Raw genomic sequence first — 21,535 nt, forward strand, 5'->3', positions numbered from 1 at the left:
GACATTATTACATCATGATGTATGAGAGAAACAAAGGTTTAATCCCAAATCACACCATACTATGTAGTGCACTACACAAGTCATGAAATTACTAAATGTACATCTAAAAGTCAGAGTCAGGCATGCTCTGTGATGTCTGTGTTTCCAAAAATATCAGTTTTCGAAAACCCCTGTTTTCAGAGACCTAAAACCAGAAGGCCGCGTTTTCCCAGTACAACTGAGCGGTAGAACTGTGAGTAGGGCTCTGGAGTGATAGAGCAGCACTAATTATCCAACATCAATACCTGACCTCACTATGGTTATTGTGCCTGGATGGCACCACAGATATGTTCCAGCATCTCGTCTAACGCCTTCTGAGAGGGTTGCCAGATAAGCGTCTCTTGTGTGATGTTGTCAATGGTGTAAATTATTGATGAAGTCGGTTTTTATACGCAGTCTTTTGAAAACTGATTACTCAATGAAGTACCAAAATCAGCAGTTTTCATTAGAACTGGCAGTTACTCGAGTTATAGCTCTACACGTTTCCATTCACACCACTTTCCTTCAGAGGAGAGGAGACTCGTAAAGATTATTGCAGCGTCGTATAGCTGCACTGCATCTAGCACCATGCCTTCTCCCCTCTCTTTACTGCCGTAACTATAAAAGTGTCGATAAGATTATATAGATATAGTATTATATGCGCAAGTTGTAGACTGTGTGGGTAACAACCCGTAGTGTTCTACTCAGTGTCATTTTTGGACATAAAACCCCTCTCAGTTTCCAGTCGTACCATTTTATTGATCACACATCCTCCACTGGGAACAAACATAGAGTTTTTCTGCAAATTGTAGGATACAGTTTCTGTTTATTTGCTGATGTTAGCAACTTGGAAAAAATAGAGCATGAAATACATAATGTTCTGTGAGGTTTGCGCACTTTTGCAGACACAGAGCATTAGAGAGTTCAGGTACGGATCTGGAATGTAAAGTTCTGAAAGTTCTGAAAAAAAAAAAACACACCAGCTCATCAAAGAAGTATTGGATGGAGCTTCAGCACTCTAGAGAATGCAGTCCAAATGCTCTGAAGTGGCTTTATGCCCCTCTAACCCACACCTGGCATTGGGCATGGTGTCTACAGGCCCATGTGCAGCTGCTCTAGAGCTTAAGATTCCATTGGCAATATTTCTCAACAGAGATTTACAGTCTTCTATGTTTGCATTTTAAAGTAGTGTACATCACTTAAAACCACTACTGGTGTCAACAGTAGTGTGGATTACTTCTATTTCAGTTGAAACAGTGCTAAGACATCCACATAGGACCCAAAAGCTGAATCTTTATGCAAGAATTGAAATTAATTTTGAATCCACACAAAATTTAATTCTATCAACAGTAGGTGTGTATGGGGCATACTCAGTGGGTGGGGCTTATCTTCAGCAGCCAATGGCTGATTAAAAGAAGTGCAAAGAAAAGCTCAAATAAAAAATAAACTAGTAACCTGTTTTTAAAGCTCTCAATATTAATAACAGTCTTCTTCTTTTAAAAATTGTTTGGTTATGGATTCTGCTGTTTGGTTCTCAAAACTTGTGGTCCTATTTTGACACCATACAGTGCAATCAGTCTTGAATTATGCAAAATATTAAAGCAACACTAGGCTGTATTTTTACCTTAAAATTACAGCGTTAATATCATTGTGATGCTTCATTGATCTGTGACAGAGAGAATAGAGCCTCTCAAGGCTCAGCACTGCAGAAACTGCACAATGTAACCTTTGGAGGAGGGTAGGAAACCATCCCCTGATTTCAGGACAATGTTGTAAAAGTGAAATACACTCTGCAATTGCAGGGGGAGCCCAGGAGCAAATCTTACCTAGTTTTCCTTTAAATAAGCCAATAAAGGACACATAAGTTTATCTTCTGACAATAATTCTATGCAGATTTTCTTTTACTAAATAGAGAATTACTGGATGTCTGACATGGTTAGGTGTAAGTGATTTGTACTTGCACACATGCATTCAGACTGAAACATGACATTAGACAAATGTATATGACATGGAACACACACACAAACACACACCATGTGGATGGTAAATTGTTTGGCCATGCTCTGCTTTGTTTACTGCTGTAGTTTCTGATTGACTCCAGTGTAAATGTATTAATTGTGCGCAGTGCCGGTCTATTAAAGCATGCTGAGATCTGTGTGTTAAGCGTGCAGCCATTGAGTCTGTACTGAGCTAAATTATTCACGCACTTCTGATCACACTGAGCCTTTCTTTCATACACACACACACACACACACACAGGTACATTATCTACTTATAGTTCACACATTCAGTATGAGGTGTTCATACAATCAAACACCAATATATATATATATATATATATATATATATATATATATATAGTCTCATGTTTGTTCTAGTCATGGCCAATTTTCCCCGCCATTTTCCAAGGATGCTGATGTTATGTTTCTTCTTGGCAGTTTTTTTTGTGTATTTTATATTGCTCATATCAATATCGTATCGACAGACATAAAGAACTATATTATAATATAATTTGGTTATGAATTGGACTTATCGCCCAGCCCTAAGCCTAGTGTTCCTTTAAATAGTCTCTAGGTACTAAATTGTGTAGGCACCTGCTGACGAGGCAAGAAACTAGTAGCATTCATCCACGATATATAGCTTATTTTATGGATGATGATGATGATAATGATTTTGACAACTGCTGTTGGTTAAATCTCTATGGTAGATATGGCAAAAATAACAGGAGGAATATACAAACAGACCAAATATATACCAATAAAATAAAAGCTTCCCTTCAGTAAAAAGTTAACTGTCGTGTTGATAAAGCCACAAATGTGTTAAGAGATGTAGTTTAGAGATCACAGTGCTGCTTACGTTATGAGCAGGAATAACTGCCTTCCATTATAATCCCTCTGGTTCAGACAGCAAACTTTTCAAGCTAACAGTGCAGACGTTTCTCAAATCGTAGTTAAAATGTAAGTACATTTCACATTATGCAGTGACACAGAGTGAGTAACTACATTGGGTTTTATATTACAGTATTAACATTTTCATTGGCCACTCTTAAAACTAAGGTACTTTAAGTGTTCTTTGAGTACCATCACAGAAGAATTGGGTTAGTCCCTCAACTAGCCCTGTTACACTTTACTATAGAGACGTTTAAGACGAAGCGTTTCATGACAACGCCCTTAAGCCTACATAGATATCTGCAAAATCTTATTCATCAAGCGTAAGCTCTCATAATTTTTCACATAATGTTAACATTATTTACCATCATTTTAAAGTTCTTCAAGGTGTTCAAGGTGTATATGTACCCCCGATTTATGGTGATGCCTGTCTTTCAGAGATTTTGGGAAATGTAGTTAGGTTGTCAATGGCAGGTTCATGTGGGGGGCAAAACAGAGTCAATAACAGAGAGAGAGTGTGTGTGTGTGTGTGTGTGTGTGTGGGGGGGGGTCCTCTTTGCTGATATGTAACAGTCAAGAAATCCTCAATGTTACATCATGAATTGGAGCACAGCTACTGAAACAGCTCTGTGGAGTTTAAGGGGTCCTGGAAAGAAAACACTGCTCCCGGAAGACCACACATACACACACACACACACACTCGCTATACATTTATAGAATGCAGAATGTAGCATTATCATATCATATACCAAAGGGCAATATATTCTCCACAAGTAATGCAAGTTTAGTTTTTCATATACAATTTTGGATAGAAATATTCTTAACTTTTAACACGTATTTTGATTTTGATTTCTAATAACATTTGTTTATATTGTTAATATTTAGTGTGTTGCCTCTTGCTATTGTTGTGTGCCTTGCTTCCGTCTGCTGCTGTAATTGCTGTAACTCTATATCTCCCTGGTGTCTGGTGTAGGACTGTTAAAGGATTATCTTTTCTCATCTTCAAAAAATATATAAATTGCGTGTTAAAATTTTTTAATTGCATTTAATTTTTTAAAAAGTATTTTCTAAAAGAACATCCCATTAATTATGTGATTCTTTTCCCTATAAGAATTTTTCTTAAAACCGTTACATTATGTAGAAGTCCTCCAAGCTTTTAAAAGATTCCTCATCCCATGGTTCTCTTGAGAAAATCCCCCTGGGAATTTCTTTAGCGACTTAAAAATTGTCCTCCAATGATATCATGCAAAGAAACCTTTCTGGGAACTGAGCCATAGTGACTATCACTTGTTCCTTTAAATGTAATTCTGTTTGTTAAAAGTTAGGACTGTGGAATTGAACACATAAAACCAGAATTCATAATTCATAACTGTATTCGTTATGTCGGCAAGTACTTCATTGATTTAGTATTTTATGTAGCACATCTAAACCACTGTAAGTCTAAGGGTTAAGAAACCACTGCTTTATATCCTCTTCATTTAATTTCCAAGCTGATGGCTGGATGAAAATTGGTTTAGACATCTCTCTCCCCCTCTCTCTCCCTCTCCCTCTCTCCCTCTCTGTCTCAGGTCATGAGGCAGCATCTTTTCTGTTCATTTATTATTACTGTACTGGTGTAGTAGCACTTCAGGCGAATGCTGAGCATGGCATTTACTGAGAAGGTGAAAGAGTGGTGAGATGAAGGGATGAAGAACAGACTCCGGTCATGTGTGTGATCTTCCGGTGTGTGACACTTCTCTCAGTGCATTAGTGCAGCGCTGTGAAGTTCTGCATCGATGAGCAATCACTGTGTACATTTCACTCTGAACGTCACAGGGCAGCAATATGCACTCAGCTGATATTTAATCTTCATATGTGATTAAAAAAAATGTGTTGACAATATACAGTGTGGGCCATTTATATGGATACACCTTAATAAAATGGGAATGGTTGGTGATATTAACTTCCTTTTTGTGGCACATTTGTATATGGGAGGGGGGAAACTTTTCAAGATTGAATTTTTTGAAGTCGGCCATTTTGGATCCAACTTTTGTTTTTTCAATGGTAAGAGGGTCATGTGACACATCAAACTTACTGGGAATTTCACAAGAAAAACAATGGTTCTTTCATGAGTTATTTACAAGTTTCTGACCACTTATAAAATGTGTTCAAAGTGCTGCCCATTGTGTTGGATTGTCAATGCAACCCTCTTCTCCCACTCTTCACACACTGATAGCAACACCGCAGGAGAAATGCTAGCACAGGCGTCCAGTATCCGTAGTTTCAGGTGCTGCACATCTCATATGTTCACAGCATAGACAATTGCCTTCAGATGACCCCAAAGATAAAAGTCTCAGGAGGTCAGATTAGGAGACCTTGGGGGCCATTCAACTGGCCCACAACGACCAATCCACTTTCCAGGAAACTGCTCATCTAGGAATGTTCGGACCTGACACCCATAATGTGGCACATCATCATGTAGCAGTTTCACATATCCAGTGGTCTTGAGGTTTCCACTTATGAAGAATGGCCCCACTATCTTTGTACCCCATATACAACACCATACCATCAAAATGTGCAGTACCTGAAACTATGGATACTGGAAGCCTGTGCTAGCATTTCTCCTGCTGTGTTGCTATCAGTGTGTGAAGAGTGGGAGAAGAGGGTTGCATTGACAATCAACACAATGGGCAGCACTTTGAACACATTTTATAAGTGGTCAGAAACTTGTAAATAACTCATGAAAGAATAGAGTTACGTTAAAACCAAGCACACTATTGTTTTCTTGTGAAATTCCCAATGAGTTTGATACAACTTTTTGATCCAAAAGTTGGATCCAAAATCACCGACTTCAAAATGGCCACCATGGTCACCACCCATCTTGAAAAGTCCCCCCCCCCTCTCATATACTAATGTGCCACAAACAGGAAGTTAATATCACCAACCATTCCCATTTTATTAAGGTGTATCCATATAAATGGCCCACTCTATATTTAATTCAGGTTCACATTGATATATATCTCCAGTGTCAAAATCTCATATATCCACAATGACTGAAATCCAAATTACTTCTATTGGTGTTGAAATACTCAGGATTAATGGATTAATAAAAAATGTATTTTGATCCATTCACTCTTATTCTAAATTCAGATGGTGTTTTCCTACACCTGTAAAGTCATTTGCGTGGTTCGGCCTGGCAATTTTCTAAGAGGAAAAATCAAAACACAACAAGAAAAATTAACTCTGAATAGGAGCAAATGGAACTAGAATGTTTTATAAATCTTTTTGGACGTAATATAATTTTAACACTATGCGTATATTATGTACATTGTATGAAATATATACTATAATCTGTTACACAGCCCAGGCACATTCATGCTGCTCAGAGTGGAATAAATCATAACAGGATCAGAGCTTTCTAAGTGCTGCCATGTCTCCTATGACTGTATAAATGGTGCTCAAGGCTTTCTTTATTGTCGGATGCACTGTGTTTTCTCAGAGTGCGTGCAGGCATTTATTCAGAGTGTAGTTTGTGGTGGTAAGAGCTAATCCCTGTTTTGTTTAATCATAGTAACAATAAATGCAATGGATATGTTAATTATACACTGTCAGAAAAAAAAGAACCTGTACAGGTCCAGTGCTGTTCACTCAAGGTACAGATAGTGGACTCACACTGGATGTTTGAGCATTGCTGTGAATATTTGCTGGCCTTCAGCCATGAGAACATTAGTGAGGTCAGGCACTGATGTTGGATGATTAGCTCTGGATCACAAACAGCTTTAAAGGGTTTTAATATTGGCTAATGTAAAAATGACTTATACTCTGAGTCTCTGAACGTGCCCGTATGTCAGATCCTGTGTTTTATGAATATCTTTGTGATAATACAATGCAGAGTTCGGAGGTATTGAATAGGGGTTGAGATACTTGAGGTCATCTGACTTCTCACTGTGTGTTGTTAGTGGATTTGTGCATTTCTTTACATTTTCTGTGAAAATTACGTAAAGGTGTGCTTTCAGAGGAGATATGAAATGTTTTTAAACTTTTGTACCATCTTCAGTTTAGGTCCAAATGATATCTTACATGTGCACAAGGTCAAATTGGGCCTCATGCAGAGAGCTATTTGTTGTGGAAACTGTGATAAGAGACATATGTTGCTGCCTAATGATAAACATTCATTCATTCATTGTCTGTAACCGGTGGGTCCGGAGCCTACCTGGAATCATTGGGCGCAAGGCAGGAACACACCCTGGAGGGGGCGCAAGTCCTTCACCGGGCCACACACACTGTTGAGTTGTCAATCCACCTACCAATGTGTGTTTTTGGAACATGGGAGGAAACTGAAGCAAACCCACACAGACACAGGGAGAACACACCAAACTCCTCACAGACAGTCACCCAGAGCGGGACTCGAACCCACAACCTGCAGGTCCCTGGAGCTGTGTGACTGCGACACTACCTGCTGCACCACTGTGCCACCCTCTAATGATGAACATGTATCACCAAAGTAGTAATTTTACAAAAGTTGGAAAAAACCTTCTTAACTTTCAATGGAATTCAGTGTAAAAAAGATTTTATTCCAAGTCATTGTGGATAATTTCTTTTGGCCATGATTTTTCCACACAATGTGAAAGACAGCTGCTGTGTTCAAAAGATGTAGTAAACTTAAAATCCAGCTCTGCTGATATTTAATGACATTGACAGGGGCATTTGCATGACTTTGCCCATGTGTGTCTTTGATAGATGTGATGTTTGTAAATTCTACAGCTTCTTGGTTTTCAGGTCGTGGTCACATTGAGCACATGTTGGCATCATGGCGTTCTGAGAGCAGAATGAACTATTCTCTGGGTAACAGTACAGATGCCCAGCTGCCTGCTACAGTAAGCCACAAAGCTACAGGGAAAAAAGGCCTGCTGTTTTTATTTCCAAAATGCGGCCACTTGCGTCCACTGGGACCCTTGGCCACAAACAACACTGACATACACACACACACACACACACACATCTGAAACTCGAACCTGGATCCAGCTGTAGAGTTTACTGCCAAGCACAGCTTCAGGGCGCAACTGCTGTGGGGCCATAAAACATTGTTCACCTAATGGTTTCATGTTATAGTCAAAATAACTTACCGTATTTAAATATTACATGCAAAACTTGTTGTTTTTATGATGCCTGTCTAGACCAGCTCCATCTAGAGGGGTATAAAGTCCCTCAGCACTGGAGCAGTGAAACTCTGAAGTGATGGAGCACCATCCAAAACATTTCCAACGTCAAAAATAGAGCTAAATAAATGATAACCTGTTTTTTTTTTTTATCATTTTTACATGCCATTTGATGAACTTTTTGGACTTTAACACTTTTGATGGACTTTAACAATGCTTTATTAGTTTGTGTTTAATAACTGTGAGCTGGTAGAATATTAAGATTAAAACAATTTAAATTTCAGATCTCAGAAATTCAGATCTAGGTCAGAGGTCAACCATGGGGCGTCTCTGGAAAAGTAACATTTTTTACCACCTCACAATTTCAAAACACACAAAAAGGCATTGTTAAAATTGAACTCCATGATGGTGGGGGGAGGGGGGGTGATATGGCCCTAAAATGATATCATGATATTTCAGGGTGTTTTGGCCATAACGATATTCTTGGCGATATGAACAAAACACTGAAAACTACTTTTATTTATTTCAAGAACACACTAATGCAACAAAATAAATATTTTATTAATATTAATTTAATTACATATCTGAATATATATTAATAGCATTAAATGGTTTTGTTTATTAAAAAATTTCTTTGACTACAAATATAACAGTTTCAAATATGAAGAAGTAACAAAAGAAATCAGTAAACATTTGCTTAACAGCAAAAGGAAACAGTTCTACAAAAAGTAACCTTAAAGCTTCACAGTAAATAACAAAAGAAACACAGAATTGTTGTGCTGAGTCATTATACAAACAAGTCAGAATATTATTGAATATTAATGCTATGATATGGCACAGCCCTACTCCATGATTTATATGTTTATATGTATAAATAGTTCAAGTTTCAAATAAATATAATTCAAATATATTAAAATATCTCATGAATATAACTCAAATTTAAAATATTCAGATAAATATAATTCAAATATTTAAATACTTTTGCCTCCCTATACAGCTCCAAGCACAATCCAAGAGAGTGTTTTGATTTCTATTTTAAAGCTGTAGAGGCCTTGTGACAATCCAGTCTCCTCTTCTGTGTATAATCTAGACACAGTAATTATATATGAATATAATTGTGAGAATATAATTGAATGAACCTGCGGTTGTGTGGTGTGTTTACACCCTTCTGTTACATGATGTGTATAATAACTGTGTGTCTATTCCTCAGAGCAAGTGTAAACATTAATTCTCAAAACCCCTCCACTGTTTCCATTCTGCGTTTCCTGGAATTCTGCGTGTTATAATAATCTGGGTGCAGTGTGTTTAGTGATATTGTTTGTAAGATGGCATTGTACTGTAAAAACACATTAAGAGCCTATTGAGCTGCTGTATTGTGCTCTCCTCCGTGTTCCCCACTGAGATCTTATCAGGCTCAGTGTTATCGTCTATTCCGCCTCTGATGGCTTGTCTAAGCTCTTGATAAGATCGAGGACCGGAGCGGGAGGATACACACGCCTGATTGGCTCCTGTGTCAACACGGAGCACACGCCAAAAAGCCCCTCCCATTTCCCCTCGCACCTTTTCGTTTACCCACTGCCCTGAAGAACCCTTCATCAGCCACTGATTACTGATCTGTGAGTGATAAGCTGTGATGTCACTGTTGGTTTTGTTTTAGCAGTGTCACAGCTGAGTATACACTCTATGGCTAAAGGGTTCATCTGACATTGCTTCTGAAATCAATGCTATTGGCTATTAGGTACAATTTGGTGTTTTTGATCCTGAGCCCCGTCCTAAAATCAAGGGGTGGGGTGTGGGTGAAGGTTGGTATAGGGGTTTCCAACCCTCCTCCAGAAGTTACATAGTGCAGTTTCTGCTGTGCTGAGCCCAGAGTAGCATTGACAAAGTCTCTTTTCTTCCTATTACTGCTCAGTAAGGCATCACAATGAGTTTGAAACTGTAATTTTAATTAAAAATCCTACCTAGTGTTCCTTTAACCCTCTGAGGACAGTTTCTCAATTTTTGCAGTTCTTCTCAAATTCATATTTACAGGCCATATATATATGCGTGTGTGTGTGTGTGTGGGTGTGGGTGAGAGCGAGCGAGAGAGAGATTGTGTGTGTAATTTTGTGAATTTTTTGCACTTTGTGACAAAGTGCGGCTCTGTCTCTGCAGTGTTGCTGTGGCACTGAATGTTTTTATAAATACTGGTTGCTAGTCACTGGTGGGAAAGGGACAAACTGCTCCATTAATGTCAACAAATTAAAAAAAATTATAAAATAAAAATAAATCAAAATGGGAAATATCGGAAATATGCAACATTTAAATATTTTCTTTTATAGAATGTGTGTTAAAATCACAAATAATCAAAAATATTACCTTGGGATTATCCAAGTGGTATTATCCAAACTTTTTTGCATGTTTGTACCAAAATGCTAAAAGAATGCCAGTGTGCTGCTGTGCGTGAAGCAGCCAGAGAGGAAGACTCTGGGCAACATATTTTTCATAGAATACACACCAGCCTTAATGGGGTTAAAAGTGTGTGTGTGTGTGTGAGGGAGAGAGAGAGAGAGAGAACGTATCTATATGCGCTGCTCCAGTGCTCTAACAAGAGACTTTTCCCATCGGCACCGTGTGCATCTATAAATAGTTTCTTGTTATGGTGTTAGGACAGAGTTGGCTTGGTGTAGTGGGGCTTTTTTCTGTTAGATTCATGCACAGCAGGAATCTGAATTATTTAAATGTGAGGAGTAGCAGAGGAAAGCTAATGCACCAAGCGCGTGTGTGAGTGTGTGTGTGTGTGTGTGCGCGCGCGCTCGCGCATGTGCGTGTGTGTGTGCTGTTAAGCCTCCAGTCCTCTGTTGTTCTTGGTGAGCTTGAGGAATGCTCGCGTGCCACACAGAAGGACACAGTCCTTTGAGAGCTTAGCGCCCCCTTGTGGACAAATCAGGGAACGTAGAACAAACTTGCAGTACAATAAATACATATGTGTAGAAGTCAACAATACAAAATGCAAGAGCATCTTTTACGAGATGTATAAGTAATATACTACTACTACTGCTAATAATAATAATAATAATAATAATAATAATAATATTGCCCAGGGGCTCTTCCCAGTAAACAAGGAACGTCACTGGACGTTCAAAATAGGTCTAAAAGTAGTCTGTCCGTCAAGGACATATTTTAAACGTCAATGGACGTCCAAAATCCATCTTAATAAGTTAGTTATCAGTGGTGACCAATCAATAACATCAGTGGACGTCCAAAACGCGTTTCATACAGGTAATTTATTTCGGGACCAATTAATAACGTCAATGGACGTCCAAAATACGTCTAATAGTCGTCTTTTCAATGTCTGTGTTTGGACGTCTTTTCAGCTTTCATTTTCAACCTTAAGAGAACGTTGATTAGACGGCAGTCATTAAGTTATTTCAACGTTGAATCAACGGCTAATTGTTTACTGGGTTATTCCTCCAAAACTTTAATAATACACATTAGCAGATGGATGAATTTAACAAAATACACAGGTGTGTGTGTGTGTGTGTGTGTGTGTGTGTGTGTGTGTGTGTGACTGACTGTGTAATACCCTGTGATTCTGGGTATGTTCTGGACCCTGATCAAGTGCATAGAGAAGGATAATGAATTAATAATACAGAGTAATTAGGCTGAATGTCTGTAAAGATTGTATTTATTCTAAAATGTGTCTAGATACTTTTGGACACATAGTCTATGAATAATTAAATGTCAATACGAACATATCCTAAACAATAACCATGCATAGTCTATCTATAATATTTAATGTGGTTTATTGAAAAATGACTGATTTGCTTTATTTTTGCTGTAGGTAGATGTTACAGTCAAATGCAAATGTTTGGGTGCACTTAGTTAAATGAACTTTGGTGGATTTTCTAAGTGATTTTTACTAATTTGAACACATTTCATTGCATTTTTTAATATTCTGAATTGAATATTTTAAAAAGAAATATATAATGTGCAAAATGTATAGCAGAATTTATTTTTTATTTATATTGTTTTCATTTTGTGTAAGAACAAAAAGCGAAATAAAAGGAATTGAGAGTTAAATATGGATTAAAAGCATTGTGTTACATTTAAAACAGGACTAAAGCATTTATTGTGTAATATAGTTTACAGGTCACGTTTACTTTATCAGTGCTTTATTCACATTATTGCTGCTCTGGAGGAAAGTTTTGGAAGTGTGCTTGCTCTGTTGTATGATTATATGAGGATGGGGAAGAAAGTGTAGAGGAGTACCATAAAAATATGTTTAGAAAAGCTTTAGAAATGAATTTACTATAATACTTTTCATGCATATCTTGTATTTAGTAACTGAGCAGCAGTGTCTGTTGACATGCTCTACACTTAATTGAAAGCAATGGGCAGGTGTTCTCCTGTCAGCTCTCGGTTCAACACCTGCCCTTGTAAGTGATTTCTCAACTCAGTTTTCTGTTTTATTTACTAAGCACGAGGCTTTACTTTAGAAAGTGTTATAACCATGGCCACTTGTCAAAAAACTTTTTTGCAATAGAAGCCAGTGGGCAGATATCAGGTGTGTAGCTCTAATGGATGTGTTATGTAGTTGTATGAATGATTGCAACTGCAAGATGTTGCCAAGAATTGCAGCATTCCTTTAAAATTCTATTAGCCAGTGGGGAAATGACCAATGCATCTCTCTCTCTCTCTTTCTCTTTGCAGCAGCAGCGAGCACCTCTCTTGCTCGTTTTCCTTTTTCCTGCATGGTGAGAGTAATGTGTGCACCAGTGTGGAGATTGCTCAGCACCAGCCTGTGTATCACATCACTGAGGAGCATGTGCGTCTGGCCCAGACCTCCAGCAGCCCCATACAGGGTGAGTCAGACCTGTGTTCTGCTATAGACACCTTTTAAAGCGGAAAGTTTCTGCATAATTCAGTGTTTGGTGATAAACTGACTTTAAAAAACACAGTTGTGCTGTTAAATGTACATTTAGTACTTTTAGTAAATAATAATGTGTCTGTACAGTATCTTTTATTCTGAGAGTGTACGGTTATTGTAAATTTACCCTCAAACATACAGCAGAGGTACATTACATTCACTTTTACTGAAGGAAAAGTCAGTATTTGTGTAAGGAAATGTGAATATTGAAGTTTTTATAATATTACTGAGTTAAATAGAAAACTCAGTGAAAAATCAGTGAAACCTAAAAATGTGCATCTGCAGTGGAGTATGGTTATTTGGAAGGTCCCCTTTGACAGACGTTATTTGACAGTACATTTAAAAGGAATTTATTCTACCCGTTTTTCACATGTTAACGCAGAGTTAAAACATCTATGACATGCTTTTATCAAAATACCACAAGGATCAAACAACACAGCACCATTCTCACCGATCTGAACAGCCCTGTTCAGAAAGAATATTTTCAGTACCTGTTCCTTTAAAGCAATGCTTGGTAGTATTTGTACTTTAAAGTTACAGCTTCAAAACCATTGTGATGCTACACAATAAGGAGAATGCAGCCATTGTCATTGCTAATCCCGGCTCAGCACTGTATAAACTGCATTATGTAACTTTTTCAGTTGGGCAGGATTGATTTATCTTTCAAACATTTAGAGAGCTGTATGTTATAGAGATTAGCCGCCATATTGGCGACTTACTCAAAACACAAACACACAACTCAAATAAAAACTGTGATATTTAAATTGTTTTGTTTCTGTGAACACTTGTAGTCCTCATTTAGATGTTAATATGAAAGAAATATAAATATTGATTCCTGACCCGTTTGTAAACAGAGCTCTGTTCGTCTGTGTGAGTCAGTAGAGGCGTTTGAGCTGTGTCCCAATGTAGTGCCCTACTCCCTACATATTGCATATCACATATAGCAAAACTAATAATACAGACTGTAATTAAACGCTAATTGGACAGGGAAACCTGAACCTTAAAACTTATAACTCACTAAGCGTTGCTGTCGACATACAACACATTATGTGAGTCCACAAGCTGTTATTTTATGACCAACTGTGCCCTACGCAGGGTGTATAAGAAGACATTTGGGATTCCACTTTCACTGATCACTTACACTTTCAGACAGAGACCTACACTATTAAACTTTAAGCCAAACAAGAGATATAATAAAGGCAGACAAATCATGCATGTGCTGTGGTGGTTCTATGTGGGGCCTGACCATTGAAGAGCAGGGTGAATGGAGAATTGAACAGCACCTTGAACACCAGTTGTTGTTGACACTTCAAGTGTGTCATGACACCATAATGGGACAGGAAATGGAACGGGGCCTTTGTGTGTGAAGTGCTGTGTGTATACACCTGAGTTAAAGATGAATCACTGATGCATTTTACACAGCAATCCTTGTAGGTATTTGGATAATACACGAAAGATGATAAATTATAAATATTTAATGAATATGTTTTGCATAAAGCAGATGTAAACATGAGTGGAATATCAAGCAAATGTTTAGTGCATTGTTCCACAAGGCTGTGCCTTTGTTTAAAGCCCCATTTTGGTGGATTTTTTCCCAGTCAAATTCAAATGTTTACAATCTGTCAAAAAATATCTGCCAAGCATTTTAACATGCAGCATTGTTATCTGTGTTCCTCAGTGATCCTGAGTCCCTACGGGCTGGGGGGCACTCTAACAGGACAGACTTTTAAGATGAGTGACCCAGCTGTGCGGAAGCTGATGGAGGAGTGGAGCCACTTTTACCCCATGGTACTGAAGCGCAGTGAGGGTGAGCAGGATGTAGGAGACCCCACCTATGACCCCCACAGCCACGTCGCCCTGGAAGTCATCGTTGGTGAGCACCTAGGAGCCAAACCTCAGATAGCAGACAGATTGATTCATTTATAAGCTTCAAATCATTTTCAAGGACATGCACATCCATGGTGTGGTTTTAAGATCTGTCTGCAACTTCAGGATTTAATGTGTGTGTCACAATTCGATAGAAATGAATTCTCTCTGGCTCGTCTGTAGGTGGAGTGAAGATGATTTACCCAGCAGCTTTTGTGCTCATAGCTCAGGCCGATCTGCCTGTGGAGCAGCCACCTCCTGCTCAGGGTTCTCAGAGCAGCACCAGAGACTCGTCCAACTGCAGCATTCCCCTCACTCCCCCCACCTCGCCAGAACAACCCTGCTCAGGTAAAACTCACATGCGCGCGCACACACACACACACACACACACACACACACACACACACACACACACAACCTCCTTGTTTCTGTGTCCATTCTGAATTCTGAACACTGTCTATACTGGAGCACTTTGAAGTTTTATAAATACAGACTATAGTCAATTTCTTGCTCTGTATACTTAGCTTTCCCCCTTTCCCACTTTTCACAGCATCTGATCCACTTGTATCAGCACAGCACACATTAACACATCACCACCATGTCAGTGTTACTGCGGGCGCGGAGAGTGAGGCACCATCAAAATCATACCTGCTCTGTGTGGTAGTCCTTACTTTTGAAGAAAAGGGTGAAAGGGGGGAAATAAAGTATACACAGCAATAGCTACAGGCTGCAAATTATTAAACTACAATGTGCTCCTGTGTGGTCAGTGGAACACGACCATATCGTTCAAGAGCTTTTATTTTATGTACATAATTCACTATTTTCGGAAGTTAAATGAATATTTTTGAGAAAATTGGTCTTTTACTTAAGACTTAAGGCTGCCAGACACAGAAGGATTTTTTCTGCAACTGGGTTTCTTATTGGCTCTGAATATATAGGTGATATTATGTTAGGTAAGGTTATCGTAAGGGTTAATTAGGCAGAAAAACTATCAAGCTTGAGCATCTTGTGTTTTTCCAAGGTAAATCTCCTGTAAGGCTCAAGAAGATATTGTCGTCTATTACAGAGCAGTGAAGGATCATATCCTGGAGTTCCTGTGTATGCTTAAGCTTTCTCCATTAAGACAGACTAATCATTAGAACTGAATACACTGATCAGCTCTTTACATTCCCCCACAGATCCCCCCTCAACAACCTCATTTCCTCTTATCCCAACCTCATTACCAAGCACCTCTACAGTCTGAGTGTAATCACGCTTACGGTGCATTTCCTCTTAATGGCTCTGCTAACGACCCATGAGCCTACATTACTATCTAGACAAGATTATTAACCCTGCGCTGTCTGTCCTATCTCATACCAATGAGGCCACATATATGCTAGTATTTAGTGAGATGCCAGTCCAATACTGGATCAGCATTGGGGATGATATTACCCTAATATAAAATATTTCTGATGATTTTTTTAGATGTGTTAATGATAACCATGCATTTTGTTACATTTTACACATACAAACACCATAGAAACATGTCCACATACAGCAGTTGGACATTACTGCATACGACTAACTTAATTGAAGACAGAAATACTGATATACTGTATGAAACTACTGCTACTGTTTACACACTGTGGATAATTTGCAACTTGGATATCAAAGGTTCCAAGTAGGACATTTTAGCTCGAAAAACCCCAGAAGTGGGATTCCCTACTTGGAAAGTTGGAGGAGCCTCACTAGCTTAAGTTCAGAATCTAAGATGGCTGCCCACATATCGACAGTGTGTAAAAGCAACAGTATCATAAAGTTTATTAGTACTTCTATCTATTTGTGTCTCATGAAATTAGTGGTAAACACAGTACGTTCCAACCACTCTATGTGGACGTATTTCTGTGGGATTTAAATATGTAACATATTGCATAATGTGCTGTTATCAAGCTTTATTGCGAACAATGCTAAACGGGAACAAGCTAACAAGGCTAACCTGGGGCACAGGGGTTTCTGAATCTGAATGTTTAACTGGAACACTGTCAACTCATGTGCGACTTCATTCCCGGCTCTGGGATCCTACTTACAAGATAAATGGAACACAGCAATATGCAGACCAGCCATCTTGGATTCTGAACTCTAGTAGGAAATCCGACTTGTGGGAGCATTCCAGTTAAAATGTCCTACATGTAACGTGGAAATTCCGACATCCAAGTTCAAACACAGCATAAGAGTAGATGGCCTCACTCTCTTTGGGTGGGTAGGATCACCTTTCTAACCCCAGTACTTAGCATAATGTTAGCCAATATGTATGTCTGTTAAGTGACATAACAGATTTGGGCAGTTAATATTCACCATCCAACTTTTTTGTGAGTTGTTTAGTGATGTTGAATCAGCATATGTTTAAAAAGATTAGTAACTGGCTTCATCTTCAATCTCAGATCTGTACTGTGTCTGTTATTATATACAAAATAACACAAATTCTCCAAGTGATTACACTCTTTGGAACTTATTTCATATTTCCATGCCTATTGTTTGTCATATTTTGACATATTATAAAAAATACCAGCTGCCCTTAATATTGTGTCAAGATTCATTAATGAATGGAACAATAGATTATGTCCAAAATAACTTGCAATAAAAAAGGCTATTTTAATTTCATTACCTGTAGCCGCTTATCCAGTTGAGGGTCAACGGTGGGTCAGGAGTCTACCCCCTGGAGGGGGCACCAGTCCATCCCAGGGCAACACAAACACACTCACACATTCACTCACAACTATGGACACTTTTGAATCACCAATCCACCTACCAATGTATGTTTTTGGGCCATGGGAAGAAACTGGAGCACCCGGAGGAAACCTACGCAGACACAGGGGGAACCCGCCAAGCTCCTCACCAGGAGCCGGGCTTGAACCTGCAACCACAACACCCTGGAGTTGTGTGAGAGCAACATTACCTGTTGCGCAACCGTGCCACCCCAAGAATATATTTTCCCTGTTCAATGAAGGGACGGCACGGTGGTGCAGCAGGTAGTGTCGCAGTCACACAGCTCCAGGGGCCTGGAGGTTGTGGGTTCGATTCCCGCTCCGGGTGACTGTCTGTGAGGAGTTGGTGTGTTCTCCCAGTGTCTGCGTGGGTTTCCTCCAGGTGCTCCGGTTTCCTCCCACAGTCCAAAAACACACATTGCAGGTGGATTGGTGACTCAAAAGTGTCCGTAGGTGTGAGTGAATGTGTGTGTGTTGCCCTGTGAAGGACTGGCGCCCCCTCCAGTGTGCATTCCCACCTTGCGCCCAGTGATTACAGGTAGGCTTTGGACCCACCGCGACCCTGAACTGGATAAGCGGTTACAGATAAATGAATGAATGAATGAATGTTCAATAAAGGTTTTAGCTCAAGCTTATAACACGGACAAAAGTAATATAACACAAATTCAACACAGTGCATTCAAACAGCTGTAAAAAAACAATTGTAAATTGATCCAACATGACAAATCAGTTTTTATTTCAATCCCAGAGTTCTGCTATCAGAATTTGTATCGCAGAGACGAAAAATGGGATCAGTGCATTCCTTCCAATTTCCATAAATGCAACCCTTCAAATCTGACTTTTCCCTGCTGCTTTTCTGATAAGCATCTATCCCATGTCTCCCTGTGTGGGGTGAGGTTTAAGATGATGTGCTTAAATAGTGTAAGATAGCAAATCCTCACGCTCTCCCTCATCCCCATTATCATCTCTCGTGTCATCCGTTTGTCATTAGCATTTAATTAAGGGTCTGTGAATGAATCTCAAATTAAGATACGGCTGATTCTGTTCTCAAGATGAAGTGCCTTAGAGGGCACTCTGGAGCTTTTTGAAGGGTGTCCTGACATGCCTCCTTATTTTTATTTATTTCATGCCAAAGCAAGCAGTAGTCATATGGTGGATCTAAAAATTTTAGGACAATTAGGAAGCAAACATTTTAATTCTTTATTCTTTAATTCACTCTTATCACACAAAGCAGCTACTTATGTTGTCATTTATTTATTATTTTTATTTTATATATTTATTTATATTTTTAATGAGAAGCACGTGAAATAATGTAAAATCGAAAAATAACAGCCCTGGTATAGAGAGTACAGAGAAAACCAGGGAAGAGAAGAGCCTGGGTGACTAAAATATTGTTATTGTTAACAAACATGCCAGTAAACACAATGGCCCATATTGAGCTCAAAATTATTGAGAAAATATCCATGTATTATATTAGAAGTGGATAATGTATTAACTGTAGCAGACCTAAGGACATCTGATAGAAACTGGCTCATTTCTCTTCTGAAGCTTAGTATGCTTTCTCATGGGCAAACGTCCTTGCAGGTCCTTTGTACAGTCTGCAACCAAATAAACAGGTTTAGTCATCTGCACCAGACATAATGCTGTGTTTTTGTACATTTCTAGGTGACAGTGGCTTTCAGACGGCAGTCTCCAGTGTCACCAGTCAAGAGAGTGGCCCAGTCTACAGCCCGAAACACTCAGACAAGAAGCTAACCAACCAGATGGTCCATCAGGCCTGGAAGGAATGCTACATCAACCAATTACAGCGCAAGTATGTCCTCCTCATCCAGAGGTTTTTGTTGACTTTGTCAGATGGTGTGTGTGTCAAAGGTTTGGGAACACATGATTTTATGGACTGTTTCAAATTCATCCACCCGTTCCCAAATTGGTTCCACCGACATAAATCGTGTCAAACTAAGGACGCTCTAGAAAGAGCACAGAGCCTCAAATAAAGCAATGAAGTTGGTTGCGGCCATTTACAATGTGTTATGTGTAAATAAATAATATGAAATAGAACAGAAACAGGCCATTTATTCGTTCTCAAGCTCAGCAGCATGGCTCAGAACTTGGCAAAATTGACACGTGTATCATATCCCACTCTGATTTGAACCCAGAAACAACCAATAAACCATGGTACTGTCATGGCTCTGTCTGTTTATATCTGACTCTGGCACTGAAATTAGACTCAGTGACTCCGAAACAGAGCAACCCCACAATGCCTCCTGCTGATATCGTATTCTTGGTTCCTACCTATGCTTGTGAAAACGCGGGCCAGTTCTCAGCAGAGTGTCAAGGTTTCAAGAATCCGGAAAGAAACCAGTTCAAGAACCAGAGTTCTATTTGTGGAAAAGCACTAACAGTGGGTCCAGAGCCTACACAGAATCATTGGGGCAAGCAGGAACACACCCTGGACAGGTCACCTGTTACTATCATGGGTCACTCAGGGACTCAAATGGATTCATGTACATTTAAGTGCCATCCTTGATGTTTGCCTAAATAAGGATTTGATACTTTTCTTTTCCAAATTATTCTGAAAAGCACTGATTTTTTGTTCTGTCTGGATCTAAAAGTGGTATATATACCAGACGAAAATAAGCTCTGACATCACATGTCCATAAAATGCATGCATTTCTCATTTCTGTCAGTTTTTCCTTCAATAATCTTTTAATTAGTCGCTGTCTGATTGAAACATGAATGAAAAGCTTTCAGCCTTTTGAAAAAGCCTCTTGCAAAAATCACAGAATAACAAGTCATTAGCGCTTCTCCCTTTTGCCCACGCAGATGCAATCTGTCAAACAGCATGACGCCCAAGAAGGAGGTGTCCAATGGGCTGGCCGTGTGGGATTTCACTGAACCCGGAGAGAGAGCCCCCTGCAGCTGCTCTAGGTGGGCCGCCTTACTCACACACTGCTGCACCATACAGTGGAATCTACTTTATTTATGCTCATCAGCTCAGCTTATACCCCTCAAGCCAAAGGTTGGCATTGTGCATGGTGACTCTACATCGTTGTTCAGCTGCTCCAGAGCTTCCCCTTCTATTATCAAGTTTTTTTATGGGTATTTTCCGAGATGTATGTGCACAATTGAATGCATGTTTCAGAAATAGGTGCTAGACTTGCTGGATTCACTATACACTGATCAACCATAACATCAAAATGACCTCCTTGTTTCAACACTCACTGTCCATTTTATGAGCAGCCCTTACCATATAGGTGTGCTTTGTAGTTCTATAATTACAGACTCTAGCAGACTGCAGCCGCACTGCAGCCCTCACATCACCATCTTTGTCACTACAGTGCTGAGAATTACACACCACACAAATAATAATTGTTCTGTACTGGTTCCTGACCACTGAAAAACAGGGTGAAAATGGGGCTAACGAATGCAGAGCAACAGATGGACTGCAGTTTGTAATTGTAGAAGTACAAAGTGCACGTATATGGTCAGTAGTGATGATAAAATGGACAGTGAGTGTAGAAACAAGGAGGTCATTTTAATATAAATCTGATCAGTGTAGAGTGAACTATTTGATATGGTTTGCGTTCTGTATCTACAGGCTGAGTTTTAATGGTGGCATCAGATATTGAATAAGTCTTAGTCTTTTGACTAAAATGTGTATTAGTTATAGTCTCAATTTAAACATTTAATTATTGTTGGTTTTGGTGTAGTTGCTGACAACTAAAAACATGTTGGTCTTGTTTTAGTCCAATAAATAAAAAACAGCCTGTATTTTTAAAGAGTTTTACTGTTTTGGAGGTAATATGTATTAGGTTTATGTATAAATTTCATAAACAAAGCTTTAACAATTCTGTTACATTTAAAATCACATTATGGAAGCACATGCTATTATCAAAAACATATGCCATATTTCACATACATTTTACATTTACAGTATTTAACAGACTGAGACGACTCCAAGAGATTCGACTC

General features: G+C 39.0%; 1 protein-coding gene across 1 annotated transcript in view; it reads left to right on the plus strand.

Moving 5' to 3' along the window:
- Positions 1-21,535, plus strand: part of LOC136686159 (mediator of RNA polymerase II transcription subunit 13-like) — a 140,946-nt gene that overhangs the window by 94,755 nt on the left and 24,656 nt on the right. The window contains exons 5-9 of the mRNA XM_066659735.1: positions 12,737-12,888; positions 14,632-14,826; positions 15,003-15,167; positions 19,229-19,376; positions 20,387-20,491. Of these exons, the coding sequence (XP_066515832.1) occupies positions 12,737-12,888; positions 14,632-14,826; positions 15,003-15,167; positions 19,229-19,376; positions 20,387-20,491 (765 nt within the window). The remainder of the gene's footprint in view (positions 1-12,736; positions 12,889-14,631; positions 14,827-15,002; positions 15,168-19,228; positions 19,377-20,386; positions 20,492-21,535) is intronic.

This window comes from Hoplias malabaricus, chromosome 2, assembly GCF_029633855.1.
Source record: "Hoplias malabaricus isolate fHopMal1 chromosome 2, fHopMal1.hap1, whole genome shotgun sequence".
NCBI lineage: Eukaryota > Metazoa > Chordata > Actinopteri > Characiformes > Erythrinidae > Hoplias > Hoplias malabaricus.